The 22,628-nt window shown below is 43.3% G+C and overlaps 1 protein-coding gene and 1 long non-coding RNA gene across 3 annotated transcripts in view; one reads left to right on the top strand and one right to left on the bottom strand.

The window, feature by feature from the left end:
• LOC311151773 overlaps positions 1–22,628 on the top strand; it is a 24,520-nt gene continuing 1,892 nt past the window's right edge. Inside the window, exons 1-2 of the long non-coding RNA XR_014616032.1 lie at positions 1–76; positions 9,717–9,772. This is a non-coding gene — a long non-coding RNA (uncharacterized lncRNA). The remainder of the gene's footprint in view (positions 77–9,716; positions 9,773–22,628) is intronic.
• The window catches only part of PSEN2 (presenilin 2), a 17,027-nt gene continuing 6,939 nt past the window's right edge, over positions 12,541–22,628 (bottom strand). For both annotated transcript variants that reach the window (XM_084202433.1, XM_084202432.1), the window contains exons 4-11: positions 22,374–22,515; positions 21,475–21,542; positions 20,472–20,692; positions 19,598–19,696; positions 17,772–17,849; positions 16,053–16,169; positions 15,433–15,551; positions 12,541–13,569 (exon numbers count right to left, since the gene is read on the bottom strand). In XM_084202433.1, the coding sequence (XP_084058559.1) occupies positions 13,414–13,569; positions 15,433–15,551; positions 16,053–16,169; positions 17,772–17,849; positions 19,598–19,696; positions 20,472–20,692; positions 21,475–21,542; positions 22,374–22,515 (1,000 nt within the window). In that variant the 3' untranslated portion in view covers positions 12,541–13,413. The remainder of the gene's footprint in view (positions 13,570–15,432; positions 15,552–16,052; positions 16,170–17,771; positions 17,850–19,597; positions 19,697–20,471; positions 20,693–21,474; positions 21,543–22,373; positions 22,516–22,628) is intronic.

Consider the following 22,628-nt stretch of genomic DNA (forward strand, 5'->3'; position numbering starts at 1 on the left):
GGCAGGGATGTGGCGAGGCGCAGAGGCTGCAAGGGGCTCAGAGCAGCAGCCAGTCCGCGCTTGTCTGGATGCTCTGGTAAGCGCCCGCCGCTGTCAGCAACTTTCCCGTCTGAAAAATAACAATACAGTCGTTCTGGGGCATTTGCCACATGGCTGCATCAGTACATTCGGATGAGGTTTGGAGATTAAATCATTCGTTCCTTCCTAAACCAAACAGGATTCATAATCCTTCTCCAGTTGTAGCATAGTTTGCAGGAGTGACCAACAAACAGCCCCGAGCTTTAATTTCACCGTTGTCAATTGCTTCTTTTGGCTGACCTTTTCAGCTAACTAGTAGCTTGAATTGAGCACTTAAATCCACACCAGAGGACCTGTATCTAAGTCAGTAGGAGTTGTGGATGCTGTGGATTTGTGAAGAAGGAAAATGGATAAATGCTCTGCTCTAAGTGTGTAGAGAGGTTTAACTGTACAAAACCTGTGAATATTACTGCCAATCTGCTATTGCCAAAGTTGCCCTCTGCTGTAGAGGGAGACAATTATTATCTCCAGCTGCTCAGACCAAAGATTGTTTGGCTGGTATTTACCAAGTATTGTTCAAGTATTACACATATTCCTTCATGATTAAAAAAAAAAAAAAAATTTGCATCTTCCCCAAGCCCCTCTCAGTTTCCCATGTAAACCCTGAGAAGGTCTCTGTAAGGCACTGAACAGACAGCTACAAATTAATTTAGCAAAATTCATTACCCAGACATTATCGAATTAGAAGCCAGCTCCAATCAGGACTAAAAAGGCTGGATTTGAATTTGAAAGGTGAAAAAAGAAACAGTTCCCTGGGAAAGGCACATTATTGAATTAAATGCTTTACACGCAGGCTGTGTGTAGACAAAATAGATGTGAAATGGAAAGGGCAAACACAATGCTTTGATAAGGGGACAGAGACTCAATATGTAGATGAAGCAAAAACATAACTGTAATAAGATACCAGCCTTGAGAAGTTTTGTTAAAGAAATGCCTCATTTTCTTCATTTCACTACTCACACCTGTGGAAATCCACACAAATGAATCATTCTCTTTGTGGCTAGGTTCATACTATTTCTGATAAAGGAAAGATCATATATGCCCTCATGTGGAAAGGGATAAGTTTTAGGTGTCTTTTCTAATAACACCCCTTTATCTATTCCTGTGCTGGATTTGGATGGCAGTGCTCAGTTTCTGTGTAACACCTCTTTGCTTGCGTCAGCTCGGCGTTAATTGTGAAACATCTTACTCACAGTGCTGAGCACGGAGAACTGGAAGGTTTCTGCATGAGCAGGCTGCCATAGTTTGAGATGGAGGCAGAGGAAGCACAGGGTGAAGCTTTCCCCATCTCTCAAAGACAGGCCTGGGTGGTTCCCTTTATTCACACGTGGTAAACCATTGGATATTTCTGCCGCTGCTGTTCAATTTGCATCACACCTTCTCCTGCCAGACTTTCTGCAGCCTTAAAAGACCCATTGAACTTGAGCTCTTTCTGTACATAAAGAAGAGAGAAGTGTCTGTATTCCCACCTAATTTGGAGTGCAAAGAGGTATGACTGAAAGCTGGACTGAAGCTGCTGGGAAAAAATAGTGTATGTCCCTCTTTGTTACTTTTTAGTTCTTAGGGGGAATAGGGACAAGAGACCCAGGACTCAATCCAGAATCCAGAGGTTAATTTTGCCTACTTTGTCCTCAATCCTGAATAAAAAGTTGAACATGATGCATATGAAGTGCTGGGAGAGCTGTTCCATGGCAGATCTCCCTGTAAACTGAGGGAAAATGGTACAGAGAAAAAATATTGTCAGTATTTGGGATTGGTTTAGTGCTACCAATTATGAGATTGACAGCCTTTGATCCTGAAAAAAGGACGGGGCAGAGTGTTGTATGTGGGAAATAGACTAGGGAGCCTTCCTTTTTCTCAGGAAGGGTATCAGTGGTTTATGTGACAGCCTTGTTGGCTGTTTGGAGTGTTCAAATTCAGGTTCCCTTCTCTGCTTGTGAAGACTTAACAGCACCCCACACACTGAGACCCTAATCATTATGCCTATTGGTCTTCTCTCTTCAGCCTTACTCATATTATTTAGTGGGAAAGTTCAGCAAGAGGAAATGAGGATGGAGCAACCCTCCAATCCCATCCAAATCCCAGACAAATATGCAGTCAGGTCTTGTGCAAACTGTGCCTTGTCCAGTGGCAGGAGACATGGACAGGAGTCCTGTGGGGCTCAGCCCAGGCTGCCCCATTCTGGTTTTGTGCCTCCCACCAAAGCAGTGTAGGTGAAACAGCAGCTTCATCCAGGCACTGAATCTGGGTTTGTGTAGAAGCTGATCTGCTGAATGTGCTATGCAAACATTAACTCATAAAGTCCTTCCAAGCAGGGTAGAGGGAAGAAATCTAGTCCCTATAGAGAGGTCCTTTTTACAAGGCCCTGTAGGGACACAGGACATGGAGGAATGGATTCAAACTAAAAGAGAGCAGACTTAGGATAGATATTAAAAAGAAATTCTTTACTGTGAGGCTGGTGAGGCACTGGCACAGGTTGCCCAGAGAAGCTGTGGATGCCCCATCCCTGGAAGTGCTCAAGGCCAGGTTGCATGGGGCTCTGAGCAACCTGGTCTGGTGGAAGGTGTCCCTGCCCATGGCAGAGGGTTGGAACTAGTCAAACTATTAAGGTCCCTTCCAACCCAAATTATTCTATGATTCTATGAAACTTCTTTGTGAATACCTAAACACTGACATCCATTCATGCTTTAGTGCCTCCGGTGGGATGTGACAGGAGAAGGAGGTTGTTGCAGGTTAAAAGGTTTTGCATCAGTGTCTAAATCTCATGTAATTTTTGTGCTATATACCTGCACTCTTTTGGAGGTGTGTGCAATGCAGAGACAAATTTGCAGAGCAAGCCAAAGCAGTCCTCTGAAAAAGCAAGTTCCTAGACTTTGAGGAGTCTCTTGATTAGCTATAAAAATAAGAAGTGAATGTTACTAATTAATCAGTTAAAATACTTTTTTGGCAATACAGCTATCATCTTCTTCTTGTAGCTTGCTTGGTAGTGTTCTATTCAGTCAAATTTCAACATACTGCCTTATCTAGAAACATTTCTGTGAGCCTTTCTAGCAAGAAACTTACAACTATGAGGAGTATATAAATCAGTCTTTTATTAAATTATAATAAAAACATGGTGAGTTTGAGTATAGTAATATTAATTATTATAAAGATGTAAAAACTAAAATGATCTATCCTCATGATATATATAAATATAATCAAAACTATAATAAATTTAAATTATAACTACTAGTTACAATTTAACTAGTGTCAGAGTCACACTCCCCCAGAGGCTTCTCCCTACTAATGTTAAAATGATGTGTTCAGGATCATTTAATTCTCAAAATCTCCTAATTTTGCAGGTCAGTGGGAAAGCCTCATGTAGCAGCTGGAAGTCCTGACTCCACAGCAGATGCTTTAGCTGTGCCATCCTATCCCCACCCCATGTTGCTTGTTGATCTTTATGCAATGAAGGGCTTCAGGTGCAATTTCATGGGGTGCATAAACAGCTCTGCTGCAGGCCTGGGGTAGGAGCAGCAAGAAGGGCACTGAGAAGGGCAAGACCAAGGCTCCCTGGCTATGACTTCCAGCCAGGGATCTTCTTCCTGCTCCTGTTCACTGTTAGTTCTGAGAGGAGTCTCTTTGCTCTCCAGAGATCAGCTCACCATTTACTGGGTGCTAGAGAACACCCAAATAAACCTCTGCCAATGCTGACTGAAGCACCTGAGGAAAGCTGACTTCCTCAAAGCCTTGTACAAAGTGGGACATGTTCCCAGAGAGGAATGAGCCAGAAGGCTAAACTTTTACAAACAGAAGAAGTTAGAGAACCAGAGCCTGGAAGAATCTTTGGGCCCTGCAGTAAGAAGGCCTCCATTGCAACAGAAAATTACTAAGCAGACTACTGACCTGCAGAAAAAAAAGTTAATGGAGCCTCAATTAAGCAGCAGTTGGTCATGTAATTAGGTTGACAAGTATCCAGGCTGTTCAGAGAACACTCAGAAATTCTCTTGCATAGGACAGGCCCAAGCTGTTTCTCCAACCACAATATGCATGGTTGAACTCAATGAACTTGGAGATCTTTTCCAACCTTAATGATTCTAGGAATCTCTAATATAAATCACCATCCTTTTCTTGTGTTTGTACAGCTAACCACAAAGCAAAAGCTCCTCTGGTAGTGTTTCCCTCCATCCTCCTTCTCCAAGCAACTTCTGAGGCTCAGATGAGCTACCTCTTGAGGGATTTTGCCTTGAGTTCACTCATCTTCTCTAGGGGGTAATTTTTTCAGGGCAGATGGAATGTCTTCTCTGACTCTGTAGATTTATGGCGTCCCATCAACATTAGATTTATGGAGTCCAATCAACATAATAATAGAGGGATGATGAAGTGGAACAACTCAAGTGGAAGTCACTGGACAGGTGGCTTGGTTTTTGTAGTTAGCTTGTAGGTATTTCAAAACTTTGGCAGGTGTCAGTGATGCTGTTTGTACCATATGTTATTTATATGGCTTTTTTTATGGCCAAGAATGAGAGCAAGAGCTCTCAGAGAAATGGCATCTCACTGACTCAGTCAATGGTAGATGCACATCCAGTATCATCATAGGATGAGCTATTTTTGTTAAGCTTAGTACTGCTCTGGTTTTGAACTGTGTATTTTCATCCCAAAGCATTCTGGCATATATTGGCCTTCCTTTTTCTCTCTCCACTCACTGCAAAGGGCCAGAGACAAGATGCCATTTCAGTTAGCACTTTAATTTTAAGATGATTTAGTGCTGTCAGAAGGGGGTGGTGTGGCAGTTCTCAAGATGAATATTTTCTGTCCAAGAGGAAGATACATTGCAGGGAGCAGGACAGATATTTCCTAGAATGACAGAATATGCTGAGTTGGAAGGGACCCACAAGGATCATTAACTCCAACTTCTGGGCCTGCACAGGACACCACAATATTCACACCATGTGCCTGACAAACACCTCTTGGATTATGTCAGGCTTGATGCTGTGACCACTTCCCTGGGGATCCTGTTCCAGTGCCCAACCACGCTCTGCCTAAAGAACCCTTTCCTAATATCTAACCTAAACACCCCCTGACATGACTTTATGCCATTCCCTCAGGTCATGTCACTGGTCACCACAGAGAAATTTCATGATTCCCACCCCTGTTTTTCTTCTGGAGCTTTCAGTGAGCAGCCTTGCTCTGCACAGCTGGAGAGGGCAGGGAATGCCAGTGGGGCTGGGAGGAGGTGAGCAGAGGTGGCTGCCAGGTTCTGTGGAGTAGAGGGGACTGCTGAAGGGCTGTCTTGTCCCCTAATTGAAACAGGGAGGGTGAAAAAGACACAAAAACCTTCCCTTTGCCCCCAGTGTTTTGCCTTGCCTCTCTGTGCCCCTGCTCATACCTCCCTCCTTTCCATATCACCCAGAAAGGAGCTGCTTTGGGGAAGGAAGGAAGGAAGGATGATGAAAGAAAACAAATCTAGGTGCTGCTGTCAGGGTGAGGTGGTAACAAGCCACCACAAGCCTGAGCTTCACCAGGCGTGGCTGTGCCTCAGCCACCCAGCTCTCCTCCAAACTCCATATGGGTGCCAAGTGGGTCCTGGGTGCTTTGGAAACTGGACACAGGCCTGTGGGAGTGGAGTAAAGAGAAGGACGGTGCCAGGTGAAGAGGTGCAGATGCAAGCACTAAGTGGAAGAAAGGGATACCTGCCCTTGTCACCCTGCCACCTTAGCAATTTATACAGTGAAACATTCACAAGGGATACCTGTCCTTGTCTTTGGGTCAGTGTGTGGGACAGTGCAAGGCAAGGACAGGCATCCTGCCACCTTAGCAATTTATACAGTAAAACATTCACAATATTATCCTTGCCAGTTCAAATCCTGTTGCACAACAGTGCTTTTTATGGGTGTTGAGCAAAGACATTTTGAATGAGATGAAGAGTGTAGTAGCCTGTTTTGCAGCTGTGTGCCTCAAGAACATGGCATTTCTCTTTCTCTTCTGGACTCAGTCAAACATTATTCAGTCTGTAATTCTTCTTTGTCTGGACTAGACAGATCAGTTGTTTCTGCTCATTGTAAATTGCATTTACTTGCATAGTTTGGTGTTTTGCTCTCTCTCCCCTTAGCCCCTGATTGTTTACATGTACCTCAACCCATCCTGCATGGACAGGGTGGAAAGGCTCAGTTCTTTGTAGCTTCCAGCCAGGTTTCACTTTACAGATGATAACTGGTAAAGCCATTCACCCCCTGGGCAAACATGGCAAATTAATTTTAAAGCTAGGCAAACAGGAACAAGTTCTTTGCCTGCATTTAACCACTCTGAAAGGCCTTTTGCCAAGGACAGAGCGGTTATCTGAACAATTTGGACAGAGTTGTTCTAAATGGGAAGACAGGCTGGAGCCAGAGAACATGGGAGAAACAGAGTTATTTCTGAACACTTTACTGGAACTAAGAATTAACACTAGTCATCATAGTTCTGCTGGCAAAGTGTGCTGCCAATCTCAGGCACTGCCCCAGCTTTTGGCACGGCATTGCCATGTCTCACAGAGCTGGAGAGCAGTCAGCCACCTTGCCCTAGCCTGGAATTGTCCCCAAGACACTGTGTTTTCTTTCACTGCCCTGAAAGCCAATACTTGTTCTGGCTTCCTGGCTTCCTGCCTCGCTGTTCCAAACACAGCAAGGTGTGGGATGGAGACATGGAAAGATGCAGGGTGTTTCTGAGTGTCTGTGTGGCAAATGGACAAACTCACAATCTCCATCCACTTGCCAGATGGTGATTCACAGATGGTCATGACAATTTACTTCTAGCAGTCAGTCTGCAGAGATGTTGTGGCTTCAAAATCCAAAAGCCAAAACCAGTATGGGAAAGCAGGATTGTTGCTACCTTTGGATGCTGACTGGTCCTTTTCCTGCTTTGCTGTGGCTATCAGTCCAATTCCAGAGGCCAACTGAGCAGGACTGCATAATCTAACCTCTGCTATCTACATCTGTGTCTGCATACCTGGACACAGGGAGACCAGCTGGTGGCAGAACATCCTGACTGACACGTAGCAGAGTGCAACTAAGAGGGAGACACCAGCAATTAACAAGCCTCTGGTAGGAGTGACTGATTGAGAGGTGCTCCAGACATCCAGGTTAAGCCCTTCATTTGACCCTGAGCAAATTATTCAACTCCTATCTGTAAAATAGGGTTAATGGCATTCTTCTGCTCTGTCGTGCTCCTAATGCCTAAAGAAGTGTTTAGAAAGCCTCAGTGGAAGCACAGCAGAGGAATTTCAACCTGCTCTGTGCTGGTGTGCAGGGAAAAGGGTTTGCCTTCAGGCACAGCAGTGCTGAGAACCAGCACTGCAGGTTCGCTCTCTGCAGACACTTGTGAGATTTCCAGCCCAAGGTGTGAGCACAAAGATGTCCCTTTCCTTCAGCAGTCCCACCAAACACAGCATCTGAGGATGCAGCCTGGCCAGTGACTACATACACCCTGCACCATCCTCTCAATGCACTGCAGCAACTTTGGCTGCAGTTTAGCTGCTGGTCTGCTTTCCCAGCACAGGAAATATTACTCCTTTCCTGAAATACAGATGTTCTCACTCTTCTGCAGCAGTGCTCCTATTTCATGACTATGGTACATAGCATGTGCACACAAGAGTAGCAGAGAAGGGACCTTAACTCTTTTCATGCTAAATGCCCTCATTTCCCCATCCTGTTGAAGTCCTCGTTTGGTGCATTTTCCATTTCATTCTTGCTTGCCCACCAAATCACACAGGGACAGAAATCAGGGCAATTCTTTTCCATTTTAAAGAAGAAAGTTAAACAGTGGTCATGCCCCTTGAAACTCACAGAACACTCGAGAAGAATATTAGGACAATAGCTGGAGAACAAAAATAGCTCAAATCTGAACTTCCCAGAATATCACAAAGACTGTATTGGTAGGGGCTTAAAGAGAGGGCATGTCTTTTCTGGCTTAATGAAGGGATGACATTCCTGTTTAGAACAGTTCTGTTAATGCTACTGGCATTTCATTGCTACTAACTGTTGGTACACAAGATAGATAGCTTTTAAAAAAAATTCTGAATCCTTCCTTCAGCTCCAGGGATCATGCTTGTCTTACACCAGTTTTAAAGGAAGGCTCATATTATTTTATACACAAATGCAGCTCAGTGAAGTCAGGGAGAATTTTAAATTCTTGTAGATTAAGCTTTGTAAAGGTATGGTATGGCATAAGTTAAATAGGCTGGATCAGTTTTCCACACTTTCACTTTATGCATTGTTCCTGACCTGCTGGAATGCAAGTTAGCTGTGGAGTTACTCATATTTTATACCAGGGTGAGCAAGGTCTCCTTGAAATCATAGAAATCAGTGATCCAAGAGAAGAAAATAGGCCTAATGCTTTTCCTACTCCACCCCCTTCTGCAAGGCAGGTTCAGGAGTGCCAGGCTTCCTGGCATTTATTTCAGCACAGATCTAATCCTGAGTTGGCTGTGGGAGCTGTCACTTACCTCAGGCTGCATTTGATAGGGCTCAAACAGTTCCCAGTTCTGGAAAACTTCTACTCCATCTACTTTGCCCTGTACCTGTCTCAGGTTTCTGTATCAAGCAGTTTAGCTAGTTCCACTTCAAAGTCTCTGTTTATTTAGATCTTTTTAATAGTAAGCCACAAATAGTGCTGAGCACTGACTCCTCCTAAATTGTGCTCTTGGGCACCTGTCAAATGTGTTGCACAAAGAAGATAACAGTTCATATTTGCTTAACTCCTTCAGTGCTCAGGGCAAACATCTTGCATTTAGAGTGGCAAAAGGTGGGCAATAGCAAACCTGCAGCAAAGCAATATGTAAAAAAGAAGGAACAGTAACTTGTGTGATGGTGTTTGATGCCATGATCTGATGTGGACAGATCTTCCTTATGTATCCAAGCTCAAACCCAGTATGGTCATGTGGCCTTCCATTACCCAAGGGGAGCCCAAAAGAAAGAGGGAGAGGTACTTTTTACAAGGGCATGTAGTGATAGGACAAGGGGGAATTGCTTCACACTGAAAGACAGTAAGTTTAGATTAGTTATTAGGACAAAATTCTTTACTGTGATAGTGGTGAGACACTGGCACAGGTTGTCCAGAGAAGTTGTGGCTCCCCATCCCTGCAAGTGTTCAAGGCCAGGCTGGATAAAGCAACCTGCTATAGCAGAAAGTGTCCCTACCCATATGAGGGGGGTGGAACTAGATGATTTTAAGGTCCCTTCCCACCCAAACCGTTCCATTACTCTCTTGCTTTATTTCCCACTTGTAGAATGAGAACAGCTCACATCACTTTACCTGACTGAGGAAGAAAGGATAAATTTAATGAGGAATACAATGTGTGTTGGGGGCATACAAATAGTGTTGAAGGAGACCTTCTGGCAGAGATACCACATCTCTCCAGACTGCTTTCTTACAAAACTACCAAGTTGAAGAAAATAAGATAGCCCTTGGTCCTCCTGAGGACAGAAATAACAGAGAATCATAGAATGGTTTGGATTGGAAGGGACCTTAAAAACCATCTAGTACCAACCCCCTGCCATGGGCAGGGACATCTTCCATTAGACCATGTTGCTTAAAGCCCATCCAATATTATCTAGCTTGTCCCTAGATTTCTCAGTGCCAAGAGCTGGAAAGACAAGCTGTGTGCTCTTTTTTCTTCCCAGATTAGCAAGACCTACTGGGATAGGAGACTGGAAGTGTGAGGAAGAATCACAAATCAGTAAGTATAATTATTCCTTTCCTTCTTGAAGATGCTGAGAAGAAATCTTTATTTGTGTAAAAAATTGAAATTAGCAATGCCTGGAGCAGCCCCTGACTTATGCTTGGGGCTTTGAGGAATGAAACTAGGACTGGATGATTTATTAAAAAAAGAAAATGTGGAGAGAACCCAAACAAAATGGAGTGTAACAGTAGCATCTCACCCAGAAGTGCAGTGCTGAACATGGCTTCACACTGAAAACAGCTGGCTTTAAATGAAATCTGCTTCAGTTTGAGCTTGTTCTCACTGAAAGTCTCTCCCATGCTGGGCCAAAACTACAGCTGTGCTGGGGTGTGGGGTGCCTGCCTTCCTTTTTTTCCTGTCACAAAGGAGACTGCAGGGCCTTCAGCCTCTCTGAAAAACAAGGGGCACACAGCAGAGTACTTTAAAATGGCTGGTACTTCTCCACATGGACCTACTGCCCTCCCGTGGCTGCCAAGGAGCATCTCTAAAGCAGAAACTGAGATCAGGGACTGAGGGAAATAAAAAAGAAAAATAACTCTATATTCAATTTAAACCAAACCCAGTCTGAGTTACAAGGAAGAGAAAAGCAAACACCGTGGGATTAGCTGGAAGTACCTATGAAGGCAAGAACAAAGAGCCTGAAGTCAGGTTTGATGAATCAGACCATGAGTATCAAATGAAAGCTGTGGGCTTCTGCAGGGACTATCCTGTTTCTGGTTTTTTCATTATGACTATCATGCTTCTTGTGCATCCTCTGAGGACAGAGCTCATCTCCAGTCTTTGACACACAGCAGACACTTCAGCAAAACAATCCCAGACCTCCCACCAGAAGTTTCACTGGGGGGTTGCATTAGGCAGGCTCACCACTACAGTTTTGTTCATGGACTTGGCTTCAGTCTTAGACCTTCAAGACTGATGTATGCCCAAGCTACATTTGAGAGTAGATGCAATGAAACACTCATTTCAGACTGGAGAGGAGGGGTGAGTGTGACCAGGATCACACAGGAAAATGCCAACACATGGCACCTCCTAGAGGACTTCAGATGTTGAGTGACACCAGCATCAAGAAGAGTGTCACCTCAGTGTGCCTGGCAGCTGTGCTGGTTCAGAGCATGCAGCAAGTCGACACAGGTGAAGGAACACATTAGGCAGACAAATGCTTTGCTGATTCAAGTTGCCAGGTCAGTATCTCATGTAGCAGCCAGCTGTGAGTAGGGTAAATCCTGCCCTCTGCATTTCACATCTTAGGCCATGCTGCACAATGTTAACATCACAAACAAAACTTCACTTTATGCACAGGTGAAAATGTCCAAAGAGATGAGAAATCACTGCACGTAATTTTAAAATTTGCGTGTCTGTGTGTATATGGACACACAAACACAAATATATATTTGTAGTAAACACATATGAACTTTTATACAATTATAACCATTCCAGTATATCCATGATATACTCCTTTCACTCACCAGGACAATACATTCTGTTGCACTGCCAGAATCTCTTGCTCAGTTACCATTTAAATTAAAATTCTCCTAAGTTCTGCAGATTTGGTCAGTGGAAGGCCAGTCTTTGGCAAACAGGTATCTGCAGAAAACCAGAGGTGATCCTTCAATATGTGAAGGGTCCCCTCCCAGTTTCCTTCAAGTATCAACTCTGTTTTCATAGAAATACAACCCTGATAAGTCAAGCAGGATTTTTCTTTCAGTATATACAAATAATTCATATCCTCTCTACACAATGCAATGCAAAAAGTAAAATCACATTTCCCAGTGATTCTAATCTGATTTGGCCCCATAACTGTTTTTGTTAAAAAGAACAAACACAAACAAACAAATAGAAAAAGCAACTCTCACATAAACCTTAAAAATCAGCAAACAAAGCTCTACTGATTTACATTTCCAAAGGAAATACCTTTTAGTAATAGTTAACTCTGCAGTTGTTAAGTCCAAACATTGCAAATGTGAGACATGAGGACAGAAAACTCACAAAGAGCAAGAGTTACTGACTTGTCCAGACTGAGACACGCACACACACACCCCTTGTAAAAACACTTATGCACTTTTTAAAAATTAGTCTGAATCACCTGTTAATTATCTTTGTTAATTATCAAAGCAGATGAGCTTGAACAGGTCTACTGGAAAAAGCGCTACATAAAATTGTGTAATTCAAAGCCTTTGCTAAAAATTATTTCCAGAAATTAGGTTCTATGTCTCTCAAAGACATTGCATTATTCATGAATTCTCACATAATGTTACATTTACTGACACTGATCAGCTGTCAAAGAAAACTGAGCTTGTTTGAGTAACAGACACAAGTAAAAAGAAAAGAAAAAATAAAATCACAGAAGTTTGGCAGCTACTGAAAAACTGACTCAAAGAGAAGAAACAAAATTATTTTCAAAGGTGGACAAAACATAAAGGTTCAGTCTGTCCTATGTATTTTTTACTGACATCAAGCACTGTGATTTTCTTAATGAACTCACTTGAGGGTGTATAGCTATTCCTAACAGTAATGTAACAACAGATTGAAGTTTGCACCCCAATATTTTGATACAAACTATGACTGGATATTTCCAAAAGAGTTCCTTTGACACTAAATAGCTATTTTAAAATTTGTAATTAAAAAAATAATCTTTAAACAGTACAAAAACCTAGGTAAACCAAGTCTCAGTCAGTGCAAGAGAGGACCTCTTAATAAAGGGAAGGTAAATCCTCCTTTGGAGTAGTTACAACAATGCACAGAAATGAGACCAGAAACACAAGAAGTAAGTTACAGGTCTGATTTACTGGAGTTGTTCACTCATTTCCACCGTAGGGTCACTTCAGGATTGTAGTAATGACCCAGAAAAAATATTTCCTAAAAAATAAAATGTTGGGAGGAGGGAGCAGTATCTGCTTCTGCACGCTGAGGATCTGATGTGCTGGAAGGGGCAGCCCTGCCTCCATCAGCTGCTTGCTGCACTGCTGGATGTGTTCAGAGCCAGGAGCCTGATGTTCCACCATCCCACCACTGACATCCTGTCTCAGTCCCTCATGGCTCACCATGTCTAACTAAGGTCAGGATAAATGGGCCTTTGGGACAATTTCAACAGATGCTATGTGCACAGCAGCCAGCATAGGAAGCTCAGCCTCACTTCCCTAATGGCTCACACACTGCCCTGTGCATGCTGCCAGCTGTGCTTTTCTAATCACTTGCACCTCGTGTTTGCACAACACTTCAAAAGTGTAGACATAGAAGTTCTAAGTGAAGACTTCAAAATTCTGGACTGTGGTAAAAGATGACTGGAGTTCCAGGGCTAAAACACCTTACTTAGCTCTTGGAAGATCAGACCCTTCACCTCTCCAGTGTTCCATGCCACATACAGGTTTCTGTGCTCACAACAGCCCATTGTGCACATCAAATAAAATAAAAGTAACACTCTGACATCAGCAAGGAGCCAGGCTTTTCACCAAGAGTCCTGTGAAAAATCTCAGTTCAACATGTAACTATTAGATTTTTAGTACACGGCATATCAAGGAATTAGTGTTTTCCTTATACAAATATATGGCACTAAGTGTAAAAACTTTATGACCTATTCCAAACATTGTACCATACTTCACAGCAAAGCTTGAAAAAGAATTCTCTAACTCCCACTTCTTCTAAATATACAGCTGGTGGGAGGCCAGGGTGTCCATGAACGGTCGCACAAGGTTGTCTGTCGAGAAGTAGAAGATCAAGCCAAAGGTGATGGAGATGGGCAGAGCAGGCAGTGCTTTCTTAAAAACAGCCAGTAGTAAAAGTGTTAGGCATAAACCCTGTCAGAGAGAACAGAATAAAAATCACAAGGAGATAATAGTAAGACAACCAGAAATACATCTGTCACCAACAAGCCAACATACAGATAATTCTCTAAATGCACTGTAGAGCACTGCAGACTGACTGAGCTACCAGCAGCAGAATATGTATGTGCCCACAGCTTCATCCTTCACACAGGTTGGCCAGGTTTTTCCTCAGCCATCTTGAGCACAGCTCTCTGCTAAGAAAAGGAAAGAGCAGCAAATGCAGAGGTACAGGTGACCCCGAGAGGTTAACTTCTTTACACATTATTTTACCCCTTGTTCTGTGTCATTATGAATAAAATACTGATTCAGCAGACAAAAGCACTTAAATCCTGGTGAATTGTACAGATAGCAGTTCCACTGAAGGTCTATAGTACTTATAACACATTCCCAATTTACAAAGTCCCTTAGGGTAAAAAAAAAAAAGAAAAACAAAAAAACCCGAAACCCAAAACAAAATTTTAAATCCACTGCTGGTTTTTCTTGGCTGGATTGCTTATTACAATGGGTGAGTTCTGGTTTTACCTGGATAGCAGGCCAAGATCTGCTTTTTGGAACATGTGAGGAAGCTATTGTAGATTCTGGGTAGATACTGTGGCTAAGTACCTCTAGATTCCTTCTCTCATCAGAGCCCTTTCTAATTCTTCCATGAATTAAAATTATTCTAAAAATATCGAATAGCTAAAGATCAGCAGACAGGATTTTCAAAATTCTTTTTTAAAATCAGTGTTTCTAGACTGCAAACTTGTTCACAATCTACCTGAGCCTGTAGTTCTGCTCTTATTCTCTCATGGACCATATCTGGCTTACAACTGCTCTTTAAATTTCATCTCCCTTTTGAGATGTGCTTACTGATGGGAAACTGGGGGGGGGGATATTTTTGGGAACCAGAAAGCCACATTAGCAGCAAGATTATGAAACTGCAGGAGGAGATGGAGCAAGTTTTAACAGTACCATTAAAGACACATAATGGGGCATTTGGCCTCACAAGATGGATGACCAAGAACATTTTCCCCAGCAAAGAGACTCCCCCCCTGTGCTGGACTGCAGCATATGGAGTTTGGTGATCCTATGGGTTTCTCTGAGCTGTGGGGTCAGAAAGCTACACTGAACAGACTCCAGTGAAGGCAGCTCATTTCTAGTTTGCATGCTTTCTGATGCACAGTCTTCACAAGTGACTGTCACTTGCACTGTCTTTGGGATCTAAGTAGGAAAACAGACACCCAAGAAGGACACAGTAATCAATTTTCTTTTGCATTCTAAAAATCCTGCTGTTGTCTTTCTGGTTAATTTCTATGAGGATGTTGAGGTAAACAGTAAGTGCATAGTAATTATTTTCCACTCAGGTGGAAGCTTAACAGTGTGTCTTCATTAGCCCTGGCAGGACCAACTCTTTAGCAGCTACAGTATGTTAGTCATCTGCCCTTACTGATAATTTCCATGGATTTAAGTCACCTCTTTTTTTTTCCAGTTCAAATAGTAGAATAAGATAGGTCCTCACCCTCTTATCTATCAGCTCCCCCTAGCATAACAGAGTTAACCTTTTCAACTACACTTGCTAATCAGTGTGGAGTTCCTAATATTGACTCTTGTGGCTGAAGCAAACACACCAGCAGTTCCCTGGGCCTGTTTCAGCCCCACCACATCCATGCTTGGCTCTGCTCTGATTAGTCTGGATCATTCTGCTGCAGTGCCTGTCTAAAGCCTAGAGACAGAGTATCCCTAAATACCTAGCAGGTTACCTGGACTGATTCAGCAGTGCTCAGCTGCTGGTACTTCTGGCAACAATTCTGTGCTGAACAGGGGCTGTGACAGAGCTTTTAAAAGCTGCTCACTTACTATGAGAATGGCTACAAAGCAGGCCAGTGTGGTATTCCAGTCCCCACTAGCTGTGGCAGCTGCTTTCCCAACAAGCACGCTGTAAAATATGAAGTCTCCAAGGCCCAGCTTCACACCCCCTGAAAGAAGTGGAAAAAGAAAACAAGTGTTAAGCTTTGCTTCCTCCTGAACAAATTCTTGTTCCCTGGGGAGAAGGTAAACGTTCCTAGTCCTGGATACCAACCTGGACCCACACATTCCTGAGGAGGCTGAGACTTGCAGCCCCTCTTCCCACTAATTGCTTTGTTCTCCCTCATTCTCTGAGATGCCTCCCTGAGCTGCTTTACAAATGAACCAGCTGAGAAAGCACAAGGACAGAGAGGGACAGGAGTCAAGGGGAAGAAGGAATTGTTTTAAATTGTACATGTAGCCAACAGGTGTCACTGGAACCACAATCCCAGAACAGATCCTGCAGCAGTAAGAGGTAATACACAGTCGGACTTAAGATCTTCATTGCTCAGCAAGCACAACTGTTCAAATTAACTGTGATTATACCAAATTAGGTAACAGAGTGTTAACCACAAAGAGTAAAAATGTCAGGCTCTGACTACACTGAAAACAAGGTATAAAGCTTCCCTTACTTTCCTCCTCCTCGAGCTCCTCTAAAGTGACGGGGCGGGTTGGAACAGGACTCCTCGTCTCTGACATCTGAGACTCTGCATGAGAAGGGCTCCTGAGGTGTTCTCTCCCATCCTCAGCTTGGTTCCACAAAAACAGGCCAAGAGTGGATTACAAAAAAAAAAAAAAGAAACACAAGAGACAGCTACAGTTACAACATGTTTTAGCCCATGAAATCCGCAGTCCTGTGAAGCTGCCCTGCATGGGTAAGCCCTCTGTTTCCTGGAGATGTGACCATCCGGACCAGTTGAAACAGAGACATTTAGTGGCTTTGAAGGAAACGTGTGTGCTATTGTTTGGAATAGCTGGAAGCGTGGGTGTTCACAGCTTCTCTGGCAGCCACCCAGGAGCTCAGTGGCTTTACCAAGGGAGCAGGTACACAGACATAACATTGCTCTGCACAGGCCACAATGACAAGGCAAACCCAGCAAAGTTAATGTGCATTCCCACAGTGTTATACCTCTGGGGTGGAAGTGCTCAGGTACTCCCTAACCAGTCATATAACCAAAATGGATGACTAAGAGGACTGCCATTTGTGAGAGAAGTCCTGAGTCACACTGACATTCGTGGAGCTGACTGTTCACATGTAGAAAGCAAGACACATTTCATTGTCCACAAATTTCACTTTTTTCCCCCCTCTGTTAAAGCACATCTGACAGAGCCTTTGGCAGTACTTTTGGAAGCAGTCAGTCTGTGATATGTGACTTTATCTGACAGCTCCTATTTTTCAGGAGCTCCTAGAAACTCTTCAGTCCGTGTCAGTCTGACAGGTTGCTGCTGCTGCAGGTGCAAGCAGACTGTGATCTGGGACACAGAGCTCCCACAGAGCATTCTGTACTCCTCAGCATGTTGTCTGTGCCTGCTCTGTGCCCCATTTCCCAGCAGGATTGTGTCCCTGCCATTCCTGATATGTCAGCTGCTTCATCCTGAAATAAGCAGCATGTTCAGTTATCAAACCTTTGCACACATTGCTTTAACGTTCAAAAGTACTGTCATCTCTGAAGTGCAACAGGACTAGATGGGAAATCCTCCCAAAAGCACACATAAGATTTGATTCAGTCACCTTAAAACTGCAGTTTAATTTGCATCTCAAGAAGATAAAGTAAAGGCACCCAAATTACTGCAGAACCAGCTACAATGTAAACTTGAATCACAAAAGCTACTGGTGGGTAACTGCCTTAACACAAGGCTTTACCCAAGGGTAAAGAGATTTATTTTCTTTAACTGGGTGAGCCATAGAGCACTTACAGAGAGGTGCACCATGGCACTGGTCTGAATGCAGCACTGAATTTCACCAGCTCATCAGTAATATATTTAGGAGCCTATGTTGTAATTTACCATCCCCAGTATGGAAAAATATAACTCCCCACTAGCTCACTTTCAGCTTTGACTTCAGTACACTGAAGATGTGAGTTGAACAACACTTCTGTTTGATTTGTTGTTTGTTTGGGGTTTTTTTAAATAAAAGTGGCCTGAATACTGGAGCTTCCTACACTGTCTGCTCATCTTTGCTGCCAGTCCTAACAGCAGGTTTATGAACATCACTGAGTTCTGCAAGTAACAACACTGAAAAAAAAATTCATCCATCAGGATTTGGGGGCTTATGTTTACATTCAGTCTCAAACATATTCATTATTTCTGTAGGACAGTGCTCTGTATGGGAGAGGAACATGCAAACAAACCTGCATCCCATGCCTGCTGACTTGGTCCTCTTGCTGCTGTGTCTGGCTTTGCCATTCCAACTGTCCACATCATAGCAGCTGGAAGAAAGAAAGTAATCAGCTGCATAAAACACTGGCCACTATAGCTCACAGGAAATAAGTATTTAGCTGTCCCTAGAAATACAAACCCTTGCCCCTCTAAATGCTTCTAAAACACTCAGTTGGTTTCCCTAGGAACTGAGACAGCAAGGTGGGAGAAGGCCAAGGCCATCCATTCAGTTTTAAGAAAATTCCAGGGCACAAGTAGCTAAGAGTCCATATATATCTTCACTGTGGATTAAAGAAAGCAAAATTCCAGAACTAGGGTCCTCAACTCCTTTGGTTTCTTCCTGATTTCTGGTTCTTCTCTTCAAAGAAAACAATTTCCCAGGGAATGATGGTAATACAAAAGGTAACCAGAGATTAACTAACACAGCTTGCTCATGTTCTGCTAAAGGTGCAGTATGCAAGTGAGGGATTACAGGAGCTGTCAGAATGCAAGTTTCCTCCCTGACTGTTGTGGTTCCATCCTGTCAAAATATTGCATATTTCTGTTTTGGTTCCAACAGCAACTGATGTTTGGGGGTTTATTCTTGGGATCCTTAAATTGAAAAGGTATACAAACCTTTCTGAAATCAGCATAAGGGAACCCAAATCAGCTTTTTATTTAAGTGTCCATCAGTTCCCTGGTTTTATAGAAGCTAAGCTAAACAAAATAAGCCAAGGCAAACACAGTGCCTGATTTTCCATGATGAGCTCAGCCAAGGTGATTTTTTTGCATCTAGAGGGAGCCACAGAATGTATTCTTGCAATGGAGACACTGACATTCTGCACAAGAACTTTTTGTTCAGTATTTATTATTTGCTGAACTGCGTTCTCCTTTAGGGAAGCTCTTGTTTGTTAACTAAAGCACGTGAAAGACTTCATCTAGATTGTCTCAGGTCAGTATAACAGAATGTCCTGTAAAAGGGAAGGCAGCTGAGGTGAACTGAGACTCTGCTTGGAACACATAAAAGTATTTACGTAACATTAAATGCCTGAAGAAAAAAAAAAAACAACATTCAGGTTGTAGGCATCCTCAGCTTAGCACCAAACATTTGGGAATAACCCTTCATCTTCCAAGTGATGTAATGAAAAAGTCACTGAGGTCCATGAAGCACTCAAGTTCAGGTCCCATGAGTGTTGAGTCTTCTGCCTTCCAACAATCTTACCTTAGGCATGTGGATACCTCTGGACAAGGGCACCAGACACTGTGGTAGTTAAAGAGCCCAAGAAAGCCAGGGCAGAGATGACTGATTCTGTTTGCAGAGCAATATTTGAATGAAGCCTTTTGCAAAGTGAGGAGCCAAACAATGAACAATAAAGCAAATATATTCTAAGCACCAGCATCTGTACAGTACAGAGGGGGCTGCAGGAAGCATGGAGCCTCATCAGATGTTTAAAGTGTGTCTGTAAAGCATACACACAATGAATTAATGTATTGAGTGAGCATCATCTCAGCACAGAACTTGGAACTGCTGCCCACCTCACACAGGGTTTTGTGTGCAGAAAAAACCAGGCATATTCTGCACTATATTCATGAAAGGATTAGTCTGTTCATGAACATACAGCTTCACAAGGTAAATGTGGGCTCCCTGTGGCTAATTAGAGTTAGCAACATTATAACTGGTAAACAAGGCCTTCTACAAAATCCAGAACATATCTGGGCACCATTCTTAAGGCAAGAAAGTAGCTAAGACAGTGCTCTTTGCTTTGACACAGACAGAGTTTCATCTGGCTAAAAACATTAACATTTTAATCTTACTCACAGGAATATATTAATGCAGGGAAAATGGGCTCATTTCTCTCCTGTGCAGTTTCTACCAGCATTCTCAGTGGCCCCTTGGGACAGAGAACAGCCATCAGATCTGCAGAAAGAAAAGGACCAATCTCATCTTGAACTGTCATGCATATTTTACATTCTTTATCTTTAAGATGTTCTCCCCTTAAATTTACATCTATCCATATAAACCAGATGATTTCCTGAATGGCACTTTCCACCACTTTGCATAACTTTAGCTGTTTTAAAGTCCCTGAAAGTGTTGTTCACTTAAAATACCATCTCCAAGCCTTAATGTAATAATAAGAGTTTTCACTGTGCTAATCCTATAAAAAGCCCCTTGAGAATAACACATGAGTTCTTTGAAAGCTGATGGCAGCATTTCACTGAGATGTTAAATTTAATTAGAGGAGGAGTGGGAGTGCTTTGTTCTCATTCCATCCACACTGCATCACTACATACACTGTGTTTCACATGCAGGAAGGCCTTCAGTCCAGTATCTCCTTGCCTACCCTCTCTCCTCCATCACATCTCCTTCCTCTTCCATGATCTCTTGATAACAATAAACAAAACCTGCAAGGGTCTGCCAGTGATAAAAATCCGGCCACCCCTACCATGCAGTGAGGTGGGGTTCAGTCCTTCCCTGACTTGGTGATCCACTTTGAAAGACCTGGCTGAGGTACACTACCTACACGAACAATTAGCAAGAGACAAGGCAGGGAGTCAAATTAATTGCCCATCTGGCACTTGGTAAAGCTTTTAGCACCATAAAGTTGTTTCTCTGAAGGACATACAGAGTCCTGAGATTGCCACAGAGGAACCTCTCCAAGCAGCACACCTTGAGAGTCACAACCCAGACTTACCATAGATGGAGATTGCACCTAGAATCACCCATGCTGACCACTCAGGTAGATATTTAATGAACACCAATGCCATTAGAGCGCTGATCATAATGAGATAAGCTTGCTGGAGCTGCAAGGGACCTTTCCAGTGGATGCAAATCATTCCAACAGCTCCAAAATTCCAGATGACTATGAAGAGAGTGGGATAGTCCATGGCCACATTGTACGTCTTCAGTACTTCCCTGGAATACCACAAGAAAATTTAGCTAAGCAGTGAAAGCAAGTGACATGCAAATCATCCCATTGGCTGTAGTTAAACAAAAAAGCCCCAACTACACCAGGAGGAAGCAGAATAGAGCAACTCTCATCATGAAAGGAGAACCTGCCCTTTGGCTACTTGCTGCTCTGAGCTCTGTTCCTCCTGCCTGAGATGGATGTGCTGTGCTACAGACCAGCACCACGCTGCCTTAGTCCTCAGTTCAACAGCAATTCCATGGGTTTGAGCAGGCAGGGTTTCAAGTCTTAAATGAGCATAGGCCTGTAGCTACAGCAAAGAAATCCTGTCAGTGTCATCCCACCAGGTGCAATTTGCTCACAGTTCAAAATGAAAACCTCTTAACAAACGTCACCCACAAGTTAAAAGTTTCCTTTCACCTGAGCTGGGAGCTAAGGGAATGAACTTGAAACAATGGTGTCTAAGAAAAAAGACAAGTCAGGACAGTAACTTGGCACATGAAGTGCCTTTCCACATGCTTCTCAAGGTGTAATTCAGGGCCTCTGTACCACAAATTTCAGCCTGGTCATTTCATGCTCACGGTATCACTGCCCAGCGATTTTTGTAAAACTGAGCATTGACTATTAAAGATCTTCTTTTCCAGTTTTAAAAGAGAAGGAAAGCTGTCTTCTAACAACATTTAAATGACCATTTGCAGAAGGGGAGACATTTCTTGTTCAAAGTGGGAATTCTCAGCCAAGAGGTGAAGGAGCCCTGAACTGCCAGGTTACCTGCACCAGTCCCACTTACCCAAGGTATATGTAGGTAAAGAGGAAGAGCAGCATCAAGGAGGACAGGATCAGCCAGCCATGGATGAACTATCAAGGGCAAGAAGAGACAGTGATTGTAGGGGCTGTTACCCCTGCACAGGTCACAGAACTGCACTCCCCTTCCAGTGTCTAAAACCCTGCCTTCCCTATGGTCAGTGAAGGAGGAGGGACAGCCAGTCCCTCCCAGTTCTCCCACTTTCATTTTGTATTCTGTCCCTTAGCATTTTAGCTGGTTTGGGTTTATTTCAGTCTCTGGCCTAAGCATTTTCATGGGTATTCATCCTGGCTGCTAGCACATTCTTTCTGTTTGCTAGGAAGGAGGAGGGGTTTGCCCAAGGCTGTAAAATAAACTCTGTCTTTGGGACAAGTTTAAAAAGCAGGAATGGACAGAGCTCAGAGCTCAAATGCTGGGCTAGTATCACATATAAGAACTCCCTGAGCACCATAGTACCTGAATGTGCCTTTCTCTGCAAGCCTTGTGCTCTTCTACCAGAGCTTCCACAAGCAGAAATAATACCAGTTCCCACAAAGCTTGTCTGAAATGTCTTAATTGAAGCATCCACAGTAAATGGTACAGCTTAGTCCATAAGTACAAATGGCAAAACATTTCAATCAGATGCAGAAGACTCAGACCTGACTAACACAAAGTAGCAGACCTTGTTTTCAAGGGCCTGCCATTAGTGACAAAATAATAGCAAAGCCTATTCAGAGCCACAGCTCCATCACCACTGACAAAGACTTCTGCACAGGATGATTCCTGCTGTGCCCAAGATGAGGATGAGCCAGTGCAGTGCCTGTGTCTCTCACTGCTGTGCAAGGCCCATTTGATCCCAGGCTCACAGCACAGAGATGGAAAAGGCTCTGGCATGGATGCTTTACCTTGTAGCAGCGGTATTTATAGAGCAGCACCAGGAACACAGTCATGACAATGATGACACTGATCATTACAATGGTGTTCAACACCGAGTTCAAGAGACGCTGGCCCACAGATGGGGTGTCCTCACTGAAAGGGGTGTAGATCCTGCAGGATAAAGCAAAAGCCATATAAAGTACAGATATTCTCTTCTAACTATCTGTCCCAGATAAAACCAGACCTCTCTGTGTGTGGGAAAGAAAGGGAGGTAGAACTGCCAA

This window comes from Fringilla coelebs (assembly GCF_963513975.1).
Source record: "Fringilla coelebs genome assembly, chromosome: 3".
NCBI lineage: Eukaryota > Metazoa > Chordata > Aves > Passeriformes > Fringillidae > Fringilla > Fringilla coelebs.